This window comes from Molossus molossus, unplaced genomic scaffold (assembly GCF_014108415.1).
Source record: "Molossus molossus isolate mMolMol1 unplaced genomic scaffold, mMolMol1.p scaffold_m16_p_7, whole genome shotgun sequence".
Taxonomy (NCBI): Eukaryota; Metazoa; Chordata; class Mammalia; order Chiroptera; family Molossidae; genus Molossus; species Molossus molossus.
Window position 1 is genome coordinate 196,192 of NW_023425401.1, and position 15,344 is coordinate 211,535.

The 15,344-nt window shown below is 64.8% G+C and overlaps 1 protein-coding gene across 4 annotated transcripts in view; it reads right to left on the reverse strand.

The window, feature by feature from the left end:
- Window positions 1-15,344, reverse strand: part of CAMK2B (calcium/calmodulin dependent protein kinase II beta) — a 62,046-nt gene that overhangs the window by 940 nt on the left and 45,762 nt on the right. The window contains exons 10-21 of one of the 4 annotated variants that reach the window (XM_036246137.1): window positions 15,179-15,301; window positions 14,997-15,080; window positions 14,409-14,451; window positions 13,557-13,631; window positions 9,575-9,612; window positions 9,413-9,484; window positions 8,347-8,391; window positions 6,884-6,932; window positions 5,718-5,831; window positions 5,403-5,487; window positions 4,570-4,739; window positions 81-156 (exon numbers count right to left, since the gene is read on the reverse strand). In XM_036246137.1, the coding sequence (XP_036102030.1) occupies window positions 81-156; window positions 4,570-4,739; window positions 5,403-5,487; window positions 5,718-5,831; window positions 6,884-6,932; window positions 8,347-8,391; window positions 9,413-9,484; window positions 9,575-9,612; window positions 13,557-13,631; window positions 14,409-14,451; window positions 14,997-15,080; window positions 15,179-15,301 (974 nt within the window). The remainder of the gene's footprint in view (window positions 1-80; window positions 157-4,569; window positions 4,740-5,402; window positions 5,488-5,717; window positions 5,832-6,883; window positions 6,933-8,346; window positions 8,392-9,412; window positions 9,485-9,574; window positions 9,613-13,556; window positions 13,632-14,408; window positions 14,452-14,996; window positions 15,081-15,178; window positions 15,302-15,344) is intronic. The other 3 variants (XM_036246134.1, XM_036246136.1, XM_036246135.1) reach the window with 3 other exon arrangements.

The following is a 15,344-nucleotide window of genomic DNA, read 5'->3' on the forward strand; positions in this document are numbered from 1 at the left end:
CCAGGGCGTCCAGACCGCTCTTCGTGGGATCCCCACAGCCCACCCAGGCTGCCCAAGGAGCCACACAGGCCCCGACTCACGCGTAGGCCTCGAAGTCACCATTGTTGACGGCCTCAATGAGCTGCTCTGTGATCTTGATGATCTCCTGTTTCCGGGCTGCAGGGAGACAGGCCCAGTGACCCATAGCCCCCGCTGCCCAGGCCCCTCCTGTCTCCTCCCCACGGGGGACCTGAGGTCCACACCCAAACTACCCAGCTCTGACCCTTCTTGCCTAGGCCACCAGGGCTTCCAAGTCCAACAAGCTTCTACCTTCGTCTCTGAGTATTTAACAGAGAATTCCACCCAAGGGACAAAATGCCTGGAAAAGGCAGAAGGGGGAGTGGGACCCACAACAACCCCGCTCACCGCCCCCCCCCCCCAGTCCCTTAGGAAATATCCTGGCCCTCTGCAGCTTATCACTGTGACCTGCCTTCATGACTTCCGCTCATTTGGGCTTTGCCCACAAGGTCCTCCCCAAATCCAACAACTCCTCCTAGGGGACTGACTAGTAGGGCCAGTTCACACAGCAGGCAGAAGGCTGGGAGCTCTGGAAAGGCCTCTGCTCGAAGGCCAGGAGCAGGGCTGTAGGTCCAGGCAGAGGGGAGAGCAGAGTGTGTGGGCCTCACCCCCTCTCTCCTGGTCTCCACCTGCTTGCAGTCCTGGGCCCAGGCGCCAGCCAGTGCACCACCCATCCATTCTGTATGCGCCATCCAGGCTTCTGGGCTCCCGCCTACTTGGCCTCTGGTCCTAGACAGGCCTGGCCTCCAGGGTGGTTGCCTGGGGCCCCTTTGTCTCTAAGTTCAATCTTTTTTTTTTTTTGCAAAAAACTTTAAACACATGGAAAAAGCAGAGAAGATAATCCAGCCCACTCCCAGTGGACTCAGATCTGAACACTGTCTTATTTGTTCTAGATGTTTGTTGTTGTTTTTAATTTTTTTTCCTGATCGACTCCAGAGATAAAGGAAGGGAGAGGAAGAGAGAGAAACATTGATGGGAGAGAGAAACATTAATCATCTGCCTCCTGCACACCCCGCACTGGGGATCAAGCCAGCAACCAGGGCATGTGCCCAGACCAGGAATTGAACCAGGGCCTCTCAGTCTATGGACCGACGCTTACTCCACTGAGCCACACCAGCCAGCCAGGCTCCTCAATGTTGTTCCTCACTCACTTCCCAAGAAAAGTGGTGTACCAGGGTAGGGGCTGCACCACTTCCACGCAGACAGAGATATGTCCAAATGCTCACGCATGCACCCGCAAAGCACACACACACTGTGGCGATCTCTTAAAGCAATGAATTGCTGGTGGTCAATAGACCCAAGAAGTGGCCTGAAAACAGCACTCCACAACTTCTCCTACTGGCCCCACAGGTCAGGCTGCCCCAGCTGCGTGTCTGTGCACATGGCCCTCCACTCCCCAGCAGCACTTGGGACCATAGCTCTCTGCATGGCTGCCACGTGGAGTGGGCCTCTGCAAGTCTCCACTCTGGCTACCAGGAATGACACACACGAGCTGCTCCTTGGGCTCAGCTCCCTGAGCACTTAGCATTCAGAAGGGTGTGCCCACGGCCCATGCTGGCTGCCCATGCACCCTCCAGGCAGCACTGCGGCTGTCTGGGCGCTGCCTCTCCCGGGCACCCACCTGGACGGGAACTGAGTCCACGGCAGATGCTGTGTGCTGCGTGAACCCAGGCATGCTGTGACACCGGAGGGCTTGGGTGCATGCATGTGTCGGGTGGAAGGGTGTGCGTGTCTGTGTGTGCCCGCTGGTCTGCAAGCACCCGTGGGCTCCCCTTCTTGAAAAGACCCCTCTCTGGGCCACTGCACTGTCCTGTTTCACTTTACTTCCAAACTTCCGTCTGGACGCTGGCGTGGTTTGGGCCACGGTTGTCACAGCAGAAACTGACCTGCCTCATTGGCCCTAGAGGCTGGCCTCTAGGAGGGTGGCTAGGGCCTTCAGCTCCCCAGGTCCTGGGTTCACCTGCAGAGCTCTGCCCTGATCACCCCCTGGGCACCAGGCATGGCTACTACACCTGACACTTCCGGGTCACAAGTGTGTCTACAGCAGGTGGACCACCTCTCTGCCCACTGCCCTGGGTGTTCCCAATTCTCAACGTTCCTTTCTGCTCCGGTATCTCCTCCATCCCCCTCCAGGTTCACCTGTCATCTTCATCGAGGTGGTTTCAAGCATCAGGCTTCCCTGTCTGCAGTCCAGCGTCCCCCAACAGACCCTCCCCGGTGAGGCCCAGCCACTTCCCTGCCACAGCCACCAGCCTCTGCCACGTTCCGTCCAGGGTGTCCCTTGCCCAGGGACCAAGTCCAAGCCTGCCCAGGAGCTCCAAGCTCCCACCTCCCACCTGACCGTGTTCATCCCTCTTCTCAGATGGCAGGAGCTGCACCCACCCGGTAGAGTCAACAGCTGCAGCTGCAGAGTAACATTGTTTCCATTTTGTTTCCAGTGCACTTTGATTTTACAGTCGCCCTGCGCCCTGCGCTGTGAGTGACCTCAGTCTTCTACTTAAGGACCAAATATTGAGTGTTTTTAAATTAATTGTAACTAAAAATGGGAGTCGGTGTGAAGAGAGAATATTAAGTAAACAGGACATTCAGGAGCTCACAGCACAAATCGCAAAGCCTCAAGTTGGGGGACAGCGGCAGCCCCACTTCACAGACATCCCAGCTCAGGAGAGGCCCATGCTCTGGCCATTGGCAAAGGGTCCTGGGGTTCCCGGTGATACCCTACTGGCACCAAGCCCTGTCCCTTGGTATCCGTTGAGGCGCCAGGGGCCTTCCAGCCATCCTAGGCAGACAGCTGCAAGGATCAGGAGGATTGTGTATAATCCCCGATTATGGAGAACACGGCCTGGGACAGTGCGCACCGACCCCATTACACACTGAGACGGGGCCGGCGCACGCTCGAGAAAGGAGGGGCCCGTGGCCCACCCGGGACCTCCCCTGTGCACAGGCCTCAGTGCTGGACAGGCAGACCCCGGTCCCCAAGCTGGAGAGAGGGCACCCAGATCTGGCACGTACCTGCTCAGACCAGCTGGAAGCAGATCCCAGCCCCAGAGAGTCCCTCCTCTAGGCTGGTCCCACCTGGAGATCCTCCCTGACACTCAAGTTGCTGGGGACTCAGTGGGGCACATCCAGGAGCAAAGATCCTGTTCCCTGAGGAGGCTGGCTGAGGTGGTCCCTGACCTTGGCACCCCAACAGCCCATGCCCACCCCACCCCCACCCCACAGGCCAGGCCATGTCTACAGGCTCCAGACCTTGTCCCCCTCCATTCAATCTCCTCACAGCCCCTTCTGGGGCCCCAGCTCCCTTAGTCAGGCTCAGGGCAGACCCCTAAACAGGCAGAGCTGTGTTGCGGCCCCCACACAGGCCTTGTCCTCAGAGCCTGTGGGGGGGGTCACAGCCCTGGGCCAGTCCCTGCCGGTGGCTCCCTCGGGAGCACCCCTCCAGGTCTCCGAGCCTCAGGCGAGGGTCTGGGGTTTGAGAGATGGGACTCAGAGGCTCTGGACTCAGATAAGATACTGCAAAAATGGAGTCCTGACTCCCCTGGGTCCCATGTGCCCACCACAGGTCACCCATCCCCGCTGCCAGCCAGCCTCCAGGGCCACAACCACAGCTCGCCTCCAGTCCCCTCAGCCAAGTCGGACACCCAGTGGCACCCACACTGCCCTTACCCCTCAAGCCAAGCACAGAGCCCTCTTGGCAGGTCCTTGGCCCCCCAGAGTCTGCTCCCATCCTCCCTTCTGGCCACCTGGGTGGATCCATGGGCCTTTAACCTGCAGCCACAGACCCCCCCTCCCCCCACCCTCCCCACAGTTCCCAAGGCTTAGCTTGGCTCCCCTTTGCCCTGCCACAGCCTCCCACCCGCTTGGCCTGCAGGGGTGGGCAGGGGTCAGCACTCACCCAGCCACTCCCCCGCCATGCCTGGCCCCCGGCCCAGCAGCCTCTCCTCCGAGAGCCCAGAATCTCCCCGTAGGTGGGGGGTGGCTGCAGCCCTGGGGTGTCATCCATCCCTGTAAGCGATACTGGCGGGCAGTCGGCAGACGGCTGGAGCAGCTCGGCTCCTCCCTGCCTGGAGGGGGGGGGGCGGTCCCAGCCCAGAGAGAACTCTGCTGCCACCTCCTTTTAGCCTCTCCGAGCAGAGTTCAGACCTCTCCTTGCTGCAGAGCACCCCACCCTGAGCCACCTTCCGCCTTAGACCCCAGCCAGACTGACAGTGGCCACGACCCCAGTGGAGCCCTGACCGGCTGGGTCCTTCTGGCTTCCGCACAGTGCTGTCCTACAGAGAGCCTGCAGGTCAGGGGAGGCTCGGCCCTGTCTGCCCTGAAGCCACGCTCAGGTTCTCTTCTGATACACAGGTGCTCACGCCCATGTACTCAGCCACGAACTGTTTTCTGAGGCCAAGACGCCTCGTGTGGAACCCTGTGCCCCTTTCCGTGGCCCCGGCCACCGCCTTCCCGGAGCGGGACAGCACCGAGGGCCCCTGGGGTAGCAGCAGGGCCACTTGAGGTGTTACTTACACAGGGTGGGTGGGGGGCCTGGGAGAGCTGGAGACAGGCAGGGTGGGGGGCCCTGGGCTTCTGGGGTCCCCGAACCCCTCCTCACTGTGTTCAGAATGTCAGAGATCCTGGGGGCTGGGGTGGAACAGAACAGATGTGAACACGAGGTGGGGGCGCAGCAGAGGAGAGGCCTCTGGGCTGACAGCCAAGCAGGTGGGTGGTGCGCAGACAGTCACAAAGGGATTTGGGGAGACAGAGAGGGTTATGGGGGGAAGAGGAGGAAAGGGGGTGTGGGGGTCATGCAGTGATGGAGGGGTCGTGGGGGACAGAAGGGGTCATGGAGGAAACATGGGGATATTAGGAGTCATGGGTCGACAGAGAGGGTCACGGGGACATGGGGGGCATGGGGGGTAGAAAGCTGCTCTGAACAAGGAGGGGCACCTGGCCCAGCAGGGCAGAGCGTGTGGCAGGGGGCAGAGCGTGAAGGATGTGAGAGGACCTGTCAGCCCAGGGTGGACAGCGTGCTGGGCAGGAAGGCCAGGCCGTTCTGCTCCTTTAAGCCCACAGGCCTGTGGTCAGATGGGTTTTGGAAACAGCTCCTTGTCCACGGGCTCCGTCAGCACTGTCAGGAGCTCAGGTGTGGGCGCACATGGAGTCAGTGTGACTGCACAGGTCACAGCAGATGGCCTGAGGGGGGCCGGAGGGACAGGCCAATGGCTCTGAGGCTGCCTGGGCCTGGGGCTGGACAGCAGCATGCATGTGAGGGGGAGGGGGCCAAGGGGAAGCAGAGCTGCAGCGTTAGTATGGCTGGCCCTGCCCCGACACCTGGCCGTGCCTGGCAGGAGCCCAGCTACTTACTCAGGGAGGGCAGAGGGCCCTCGGCTTCCATGGTCCCCGAGCCCCTCCTGCCGGAGCTCAGGATGTCAGAGATCCTGGGGGCTGGGCAGATGGGGGTAGACATGTGAGGAGGGGACAGGGAGGCTGCCGTCTCCCGCCCCTGGGCCTGTCTTCGGAGCAAGAAGTCCCCAGAGACCGAAGTGAGTCCTGGGCCCGTGGAGCCGACCCACAGGTGGGGAAGGCTCAGCCGCCCTTGGCTCTCGAGGATCCCCTCAGAGAGGGCTGCAGGCCCCTCAAAGAGACCCCGCAACGGCAGGGGCCCAGCTACTTACATGGGGCAGGCAGGGGGCTAATGGGAGCTGGAGATGGGCAGGACAGGGGGCCCTCGGCCTCATGGGCCCCAGAGCCCCTCCTCACCGAGCTCAGGATGTCAGAGACCCTGGGAGCTGGGTAGACAGACAAGATGTGAACAGGAGGCAGGCAGGGGGAGCACAGAAGAGGGGGCAGGAGAAAGACAAGGTGGGGGTTAAACTGGAGAACCCCCAGACCACTGACACAGCTCTTGGCTGCCCCAAGACCACCCGGTGGGGTCTGGAGGCTCCTGGGGACAGCATCACCCCGTGCGCCAATCACAGCAGGTGTGAGAGGCTGACGCAGGACCCGCGGGTGGGAACTGTGTGCTCACTGGGGCTTCTCTGCGCATGAGGCCTTCAGCCACAGAGCTGGCCCAGCCGCACAGGCCAGTCGGCCGTCTCCCACCCTCTCCCAGCCAGACAGGGCTCAGGGTCAGCTCTGGGAAGAAGCTGGCCAGGCTGGTCCTCTTCCCCACCCTCCCGCAGGCTTGGATCTGCAGCCCCCAAGAGGCAGGGCAGGTTGGCGGCCTCCATGTTGATGGCTCCAGCCTGTCTCAGTCTGAGGAAACCACGCAAACGTCTGGTCTCCCTGGTCAGTCTTGTGCTCGTCTCTGCTCTGAGGGGGGTGGCTGCTCAGGACAGCTGCTGTGTAGGGTGGCCTGGCCTTTGCCCCCAAACTGCAGACTGGCCAGCGGTGGTGCCCTGGGCAGCCTTGAGGGTGCTACTGTGTGACCAGAGGGTCTGAGAGCCCCACCTGGGAGCAGCCTGGGCTGGGGACATGGGCACCGGGTCCCTGCACCCCCACATGGAGGCCAGGGAACCGCAGAGAACCCAGGAGAGGCCCCTGGCTGCCCGTCCACCCAACTGCCAGTCACAACTTTAAGGAGCTTTAAGAGAAGAAATTGAGCAAATTCAACCATGAACTCATTGCTCCTGTGGGAACTGGGCACCGGGACCCTGGGGTGAGTGGGTGGACCGGTGGTCAGGGTGAAGGGCAGTAGCTTCCTCGCTGGTCAGGACGCCCTGGCCGCAGGCTGGGGGAGAATTGCTGCCACGGAGCATGGCCAAGTCCAGCGACACGGAGTCACAGACCCTGACGAAACCCTGCCCACCAATGCAGCCCTGCTGTGAGGGGCACACAGTACCTTTCGTGTCCTCATCCTCTATGGTGGTGTGGGTGCTGTCGGATGACTCCTGGGGAGACACAGGGAGGCAGTGGGTCAGAATGACTGCTCCAGCCCGCCCCACCGGGCCTGGTGATCAGGGGGCTTGGGAGGTGCCCTTGCAGGACCCCAGCCTAAGACCCACAGGCAGCTGGAGTATGGCCCCAGGTCCAGCTGCCCAGGTCCCCACGGCCAACAAAATGGGCTCGTGGGGAGATTTGCTCAGACGACTCCCTGACAGCAGAGGACCAGGCTTTACGAAATGCCAAGGCTCCTGGCGATGACGAGAGGCACCCACCGACGGGCAGGAAGCCTCCTGCAGGCGCTCAGATCCTCAGTGGCCCAGGCAGCACCCACACCTCTGCCCTGGAAGGTGGCTCGCCCTCCCTGGCCTGCGCCATCGAGCCAGGCCTGCCCCACCGCCCCAGTGACCTCGGAGCAGCCAGACACAGCCCAGCGCCTCCCACCCACTCATGGCTGCCCTCCGGATAAAACTGGGTGCCATCCACCTGTCACCAAGCTCCCAGGAAGCCTACCTGCTCCTCAGAACCCTCCAGCCCCTTGACAGGACACACTGCTCTGGGCCGTGGGCCAGGAAAGGGGTGTGTTGTGGGATCAGGACTCACACCGCAGCCCAGACGGTTGTCTAGAGGCTGCTTGCAGGAAAAACGGGAGCCTCACCCCAGACACGGGGTCCAGGGAACCCTCCTGGCTGTCAGGGAGGGGCTGTGTGCCCAGGCCCTTCACAGAACTTGAGTCTGGGGCAGCCAAGAGGCAGTGGCCACAATCCCCTGGTCCCAGTCCACGGCCCGGGGTGTGGAGGCCCTCTGAGGAGCCCATGGCCAGGGTGAGTCCAGCTGCAGGCCTGGATTCGAGTAGGGGGTGCTGGTCCTAGAAATAGCTGGGCCACCTGCCCAGCCCATCATCCACCCCAGAGGGCCAGCCCTTCCCTGGCCCCAGAGAGATGTGCAGGATGAAAGAGATGCAGAGCAGAGAGGAGCAGAGAGAGGTCAGCTCAGCAAGCAGCACTGGGCAGCAGAGGTGAGGATGGGAAGGTCACAGGTCTGTGCTGCGGCTCCCGGACCCTTCTCCCTGGGACCCTCGGGACAGGGCCCTGCACTCAGCTGCTCCTGGTGTGCTGGGCCTGGTCTCCGCCAGGGCAGAGTGGACAGGGCCAACAGCAGCCAGGAGGGTCCTGAGGAGTGGCCTCTGCTCTGAAACCCGGGGGCCCTGGCCCTGTGACCCCAGTGGGCTGGGTGCCTCCACGGGCAGGGCCTGAGGCCTTCCAGGCAGGAGCAGCCTGCGGGCTCGGGGGCTCCGCCCTGCCCTGGAAGGGGTTGCGGGACACCTGCCCCCACATGGTCAATGCCCAGACCTTCCCTGGGGCCAGGGGTCTGCCTCCTGCCCCCACAGAAGCTCCGCAGAGGGCGAGGGCGGTGCGATACCTTGATCCCGTCCACAGGGTTATGAATGACGGTGGTTTGAGGCTCCTACAGAAGGAAGCACAGGGAAGGAAGGAGGAAGGTGAGAAGAGGGACAGTGGCCAGCAGGAAGAGGAGGGACAGCAGCGGACGCCCGGCGGGGAGCAGCGGCGAGAGGCCCTGGGACAGGCCAGCGGATGGAGCGGGCGAGACGCCCGGCCATGAGGAGGCCAGGGCCCAGGGCGCAGGTGAGAAGCCGCCGTGGCCCAGGCCGCCGGAGGGCAGGCGCGGGGAGCCCAGTGGGCGATGGCATGGAGATGCGGTGGCACATGGGATGGATGGTCCAAGACGGGCTGGCTGTGAGGGTCTCGTGTCCCCGGGGCCCAGGCCCCCGACACTGCCTTCCCGGGACGGCAGGTGGGCTCCTGGAAGCCGGGCCAGGGCGTCACTGAGAACCTGTGGACCAGCACACCCCAACCTCCAGGTGGCCGCAGCCCTGACCACCAGCCGTGGGGCTCCCTGGACAGGACCCCGGGGAGGCCCAGACCCAGGGTCCCTCTTTTGTGTCTGCCCGTCCCCCTTCCTCTGGGCAGCCACGGCCACGCAGGTGTGTGTCCCAAGCCCGCCTCAGGCGTGCAGGCTGTGACTTTGGTGGGAAACCACCGAGAGGTTTCTGCTTCCTCTAGATCCCAGGGTGGGCGCAGAAGCTGAGACCAGCCCACACCTCTCACGGGAGGGGCCCCACAGCGCATCTGTGCAGCACGCAGGGGGTGGGGCAGGAGGCCCTCTGCCATGGCCCCTCCGCAGAGCCTGGCCGGGCCTGTGTCTTGGCCTCACCGGTCCCCTGAAGGCCCCTCACCTCGGACACAGCAGTCAGGGAGGCAGGCGGCTGACAGGGGCTTAAGAGCCTCAGTGGGGTCAGCCCTTACCCCACACCCAGGGGGCAGCAGGGACTGGAGGGGCCAAGTGCCTGTCTCCATCAGAGACAGGCTGGGAGCTGGACCCTGCTGTCACCCCAGCCTCCTGACAGGTGGCCACCACAAAGCCGGGGTGCAGGAGGGCTAGGAAGGGGAGCTGCGGGGCTCAGTACCAGGGCAGCCGGAGGAAGCGTTCCCTTGGGGCTGGTGACAGCAGCACTATTCTTGGTGCTATTCGTCTGAGGCTGCAGAGGGAGACAGAGAGCAGCATTAGGGGGAGGATGAGGGTCACCCCTCCCCGGTCTGCCCTGCGGGGCCTGGGCACAGGGCCTCACCTTCACGCCGTCTGCTTTCTTGTTGAGCATGCTCTTGGCTGCTGCATCGGGAGGGAACAGGCACCATGAGAGAGGGGCCACCTGCCGCAGCCCCTCCCCTGGCGTGCAGTGACCTTGGGGGCCCCTAAGGCACTGGGCTCCCCAAGAGTGAGTGAGGGGGTGGCTATCTGTGGGTCCTGGAGGAGCCCCTCGTCCCCAGGATAGGCCCTTCTCCTGGAAGACACCAGGATCTCTCCTCCCACTTGGGACCCTTGGCTTCCGGGGGGCAGGCAGTCTCTGTGAGGAGGAAGGAGGTGGGCACCCCCAGATGAGAACACGCGATGGGCACCAGGTTGGGTGGTGGGCAGCCCTCATAACTTTGCATGTTCTTGGCAGAGGTGGGTGGTTTGCAACTGGCTACTCACAAGGTGGGGCTTGTCCCAACCCAAGTGCCCACCCTCGGACTCAGAGCTCTGCTCACGGCCAGACCCCGAGAGGTGCCTCTCCCCTTGGGGCCACTTCCTGGCCTTGCTCTGGAGCTGGCTGGGGCAATGCCAGCCTCTGTGCCCACCCACCCATGATCCTGGGCTCGAGTGGGGTTAGCAGGATGGCACGCATGGGGGAGGGTCAGGGGGGAGGGTCGGAGGGCCAGGCCGCCACCACCCTTCCAACGACCAGGCCCCAGCCCCCGGCAGAGGTCGGGGTGGCCGGCCTGCTCCCTGCTCAGCCTGCCTGCCACACCCCACGTCCCTGGGCCCCCAGCACCTGTGCCCTCCACAGAGGTTCGTTTTCACTACAGAACTGCAAAACAAAGGAAGTCAGCTTACCTTACAAAAAGGTGGGGAGGGGAGGGGAGGGCGAGAGGAGGGGAGAGAGAAAACAAGGTCTGTGTCAGTTCAGGCAGAGAGCAAGCCTGCACCCAGGGCCCACAGCGCCCCCTGCCCCTGCCCACCGCCGGCCAAGCAGTGCCCAGCGCAGCTGGCAGGTGCAGGTTAGAGAAGCAGCGGAGGGGCCCTTGTCCTGGGCCCTGGGCTAATTCCAAAGTCTCTGGCTGACCAGCCCTCACAGGGACAGGGTGGCCACAGAGGGCCGGGGAGCAGCCCTAGAGACCACTGCCCCGGCTGGCACAGCAGACAGATGGGCACAGGACCCAGGGAGGTTCCCTTGCCAGCAGCATAGCATCACCAGGACACAACGCTCCCACAGAAACTGGGGGTGGGCTAGGCCACTGGTCCACAAGCCCTTGAGGGTCCTGACCACGGTGCAGTGAGCAGGCCAGGGCCAGGGCTGTCGGGCTGCCTGCTGACCACGTCCTCTGGGTCCAGGACCTCACTGCCTCGGGCTCCGAGTGGGGACACGCGGCTGCACCAGGCCAGAGGCCCTGCGGGGCCATCCAAGCAGGCTCCCTGTCTCCGCAGGGGCCTGTCAGCCCTCAGGAACTCCCCTCCAGGACCCACAGGGCAGCCTACCAGCAGCCCGATTCTGTTTGGCTTCCTCTGGGAAGAGTTGCTGGATCCCAGCAAGGACAAGACTTTCCTGGTCCCCTAGACTCTCCACGGGCAAGGCCTGGGCAGCTGGACTCAGGACCCCGATAGAGACCTGCCCGCCAAGGCACCCCAGGACCAGAAATTCCTGGGGTCACATAAAACCTCCCTGGTGGCAGCTACAACCTGCCTCCCTGTCCCTCGGCCATGGAGCTGGAGCAGCTCTGCAGGCCCAGCCTGTCTCCCAGCCTCGGCCGGGCTCCTGGGACAGGAGGAGCTCCCTCCAAGCGGGAGGCATCTGAGTTGGTGGAGACCAGGGACCCCTCTCGGTGCCAGCTGACTCACTGCCCGGACACAGCTGGGCCTGGAGGAGGCGCCCAGCCCATCTGGAGGCATTTGCGCTGGGAGCTGAGCAAGCTGCCCGACTCTCCGGGGTACGACAGGCAGGGACGCGGCCTGGCCAGGGGCTCCGAGTGAGAGCAGAGCAGGCCTGGCTGGTCTCGGCAGACGGGGTTGGCTCTGCCCAGTCTTCCCTTTGGGTGGGAACTGGGCCCCTGGGTCAGGCCCCAGGCAGAGGCAGATGAAGAACCTGGGACACTCCGAGGTCCTAAGAGGGTCCCGCTCAGTCCCTGATTCTATGGAACCTGCATTCCTGACCACGCTACCCCAGACCGGCGCCCTCTGGGGACGCGGACAGCCAGCGCCTTCCCTTCCCCTCAGCGCCCTCCGGCCAGCCTGTGCCCGGCTGCGCCACTCTGGGCGCTTGTTCCCTGGACGCTCTGGACTGTCCTGCGGTCACTGGACCTGCTCAGTCCCGTCCACACCAGCAGGCAAAGGCGTGGCTCGCTGAGCTTTCTCACGTCCAGCGCATCACCCCCCGGCAGCAGCCAAGGGGGACGGGCAGGCCCACCCCTCCCGGGCCCTGGGGGAGCAGCACAGACCTGCTGCCCCCCGTCCCCGTGGGTCCTCAGGCCAGGCTGTCGGGCCCCACGGCCAGCCCAGTCCCTCTTGGTGAAGGCGGCATGGGACCATGTCCAGAGCTGTGATGAGCAGAAACATCTCTACAGACACCCCGTCTTCCCCCGGCCCAGGGTGCATGTGACCCACAGAGAAGTGAGGGCCTCCGGACTGAGACACCCCTGCCCTTCAACCGCACCTGCTGGATTTGGTGTGGCCACGGAGGTGGGCCGACCTGGCAGGGGAGGTCCCTTAGCCCACAGGGCCAGTCTCTGCCCTTCCGGTAGCTGGTCACCCAGGGACAGCCATGCTGGGCTCCATCCACATGCACGGCACCCCCACAGGTGCCCTGGGCACCCGGCCCCCGGCCCCGGGGACGGAGCCACACATGCGGGCGGCCTCATGCAGGCAGGCGGGGTGGAGCCGGCAGGGAGCAGCTCATGCCCGCTTCACCCAGTGCTGGACGGCAGGGCTTCCCCAGGAGCCTCTGGCCCGTTCCCGGCCCCCTGCCCCTCGCTCAGCCGCTTCAGAAAGACCGGAGAATGGCGCAGGGAAGGGACTCAGGACAGCTCTCTGGGGCCCACCCTCCTCCCCAAGGCTTGGTTGCCCTCGTGCCCTGGAAGGAGGCAGTGGTAACGTCGGGTCCTCGGGGGGCAGGTGGAGCTGACCCGTCTGGGGGCCGGGAGCCCGAGCGGGGTGGGCGTGCAGGAAAGGGGGCCTGGGCCTGGGAGGAGCAGGGGGTCTGCCTTGGCCCCAGGCCCTGGGAGCAGCAGGGTCAGCCTGCAGCTGAGGCCCCCAAGCCTGCCCTGAGCTGGGACCACCCTCAGCGAGGACGGGGGCTGCAGGCTTCTGAGGAGGACTTGAGATCTGACCGCCCTCACAGGGTCCGGCCGAGGTCACAGGTGGGCGGGAGCTGACCTGGGCCTCCTGGGAACAGATCGGCAGAACCACTGTCTCCCCTGGTGGGTTTGGGACGAGGGGTGGGGGTCCTTGTAGAAAGAACCAAGATGGCCTTCAAAGTCACTCTCGGGGGGCGGAAGACCCCCTGGGGCTCACAGGGCGATGTGCACGGATGAGGCTCAACACAGACCCCGGCTACGTGGGAGCAGCTGGGAGCCAGTACGGGGCTGGGGGTGGGCAGGGGTGCAGGTCGGGCCAGGGTGGGCTGGGTGGCCGGCAGGCTGGCAGGGACAGGGTCTCTGCCTCTGCGCCTTCCCCTGAGCACCCCGTCAGGACGGCCTCCCAGCCGCACCCGAGTCTCCTGTGGTGCTCATGGTCACTCTGAACGAGGACGGGACAGTGGGATGGAGCTTCAGATGCGGAGCTGGGACCAAAGGGGTCTTCTGACCCCAGATTCAGCAGCCAGGGCCGGGGGTTCAGTCAAATGCACGTGGGCACAGCTCAGGGGTCACCTAGCCAGTCCCTCCTTTGACAGGCGGGGCCTCAGGCGGCGGGGCTCTGGGCCATGTCCAGGCGGGAGCTGGGCTCCCAGGGCCTCTGGGCGGCCGCCTGCAGCTGGGGAGCCACATGCCGCCTGCAGGACACGGGTCCAAAGCATCTACCTTGTTCCACCAGCCCCATGGTGGTGCCGGAGGCCGCGGTGGACATTGTGGCTGGAGCGGTGGTCTGTCTGCCCACTGTGAGCACCGGGTTAGAGACGAGGGGAGGGCGGACACAGACGGGGCGGGCGAGGTGAGGGAAGAGAAGAGACAAAGGAAGCAGAAGGAGATTAGAGTCCAGGCTTAGGAGACGGCGGCTCCAGACCCTCACGGGAGGACGGGAACAGGGTGGAGGCCACGCACATTCGGAGGCATCTGCCTCCTTCTCCTCCTAGACCCCACGGCCCTCGAGGCGACGGAGTGCGCCCCTCCGGGCCGGCGCCCTCCGCACCCAGCTCCACGGCAAGCGGCAGGAGGGTGCAGGAACGACAGACAGTGCGGACAGACCACGGACTCCCGCACACACAAGCCACAGGACAGGGAGTGGGCGGCCGGCCCCACTAGGGGGACGCTGTCCCCAGTGGGCCTCGGGGCCCTAGACCCCCCCATCGGCCACATGCCCCCAGCCCTGCCCGCCTTCGGTGCCCCGGGCACGTCCAGAGCGCAGCAGAGGCCCAGGACCCTCCTCTCACCTCCCACACACAAGACGGTGCTCAGAAGTTTCAGGACAACGACAGGCCACAGAGGTGCCGACCTACGCCTGGACAGACACACGGAGCTGGGGTGTCAGGCAGGGACACAGAGACCCAAAGCGCAGGGGTGGGACGTGTGCTGGGTGGCCTCCTGGAGCAGGACAGGGGGGCGGACCTGCAGTGCTGCCTGGGAGGCTCGCCAAGGGCAGTGGAGGGGTCGGGGAGAAGGGCAGGTGGCTGGTGGTGGGTCATTCTGAGCCTCCCTGGAGAAGGCTGTTCTCACCTGAGAAGTTCCGGGTGGCCAGCATGGTGGTGAGGATGGCGCCCTGGGGAGAGGCCAAGCAGGGTCAGGGCCGTCTGCTGGCCAGGGCCCCGGCCGCGCCTCAGGACCCGCCAGCTACCTCCCGAAGGCCGTTCACTCCCCAAATTGAGACTGAGGCACCCTGGCCCTAAACTGCCCACTGACCACAGTCTAACGTTGCTCCAAGGCCCTGGGGTCACCTGGGGTCTGCTCCCCCCGACAGGCATATCCACACGCCGGGCTCTGCGGGGCACCCGCCTGCACGCAGCGGTCCCCAGGGAGGGCAGGCTGTGGCCACTCCCCTGCCCCCACCACCCAGGCTCTGGCCTGGGCAGGGAGCTCCCTCACCCTGGGGAGCCGAGCAGAGGGCCCTGGTGCGAGAGGCTGAGGCGCCGGCTGTGCGCCCGGAGGCCGGCCGACCTCTGGGCACCTTGGTGTCGCTGCCATGGAGGCCCTGAGTCCACCTGACAGGTGAGCTGTGCCGACTGCAGCCTGTCCCAAATGGCCAGGACCCCGCAGCCTCCCCGAGCCCACAGAGCCCACATGGGGACGTGACCAGCCGGGCCGCACCTTGAGCTTCCGGCGGGCGTTGAACTTCCTCAGGCACTCCACTGTCTCCTGCCTGTGCATCAGGGACGCCACCGTGGACCGTTGCTGCGGGGAGAGGCCGGGAGGGCTCAGGGCGGCTGCGCGGCGCCAGCAGAGGGCCGCGGCCAACCCGCCCCGGGCAGCCCGACGCCCAGGCCACTTACGCAGACCCATGGGTGCTTCAGCGCCTCGTGTGCAGTGATGCGTTTGGCGGGGTTGATGGTCAGCATCTGGTTGATGAGGTTTTTGGCTTCAGGGGTCACCGTGTCCCACTCGGGGGACGGGAACTGGAAGAGGAGACGCTCTCAGGGAGCCTGCACTCTCACAGGG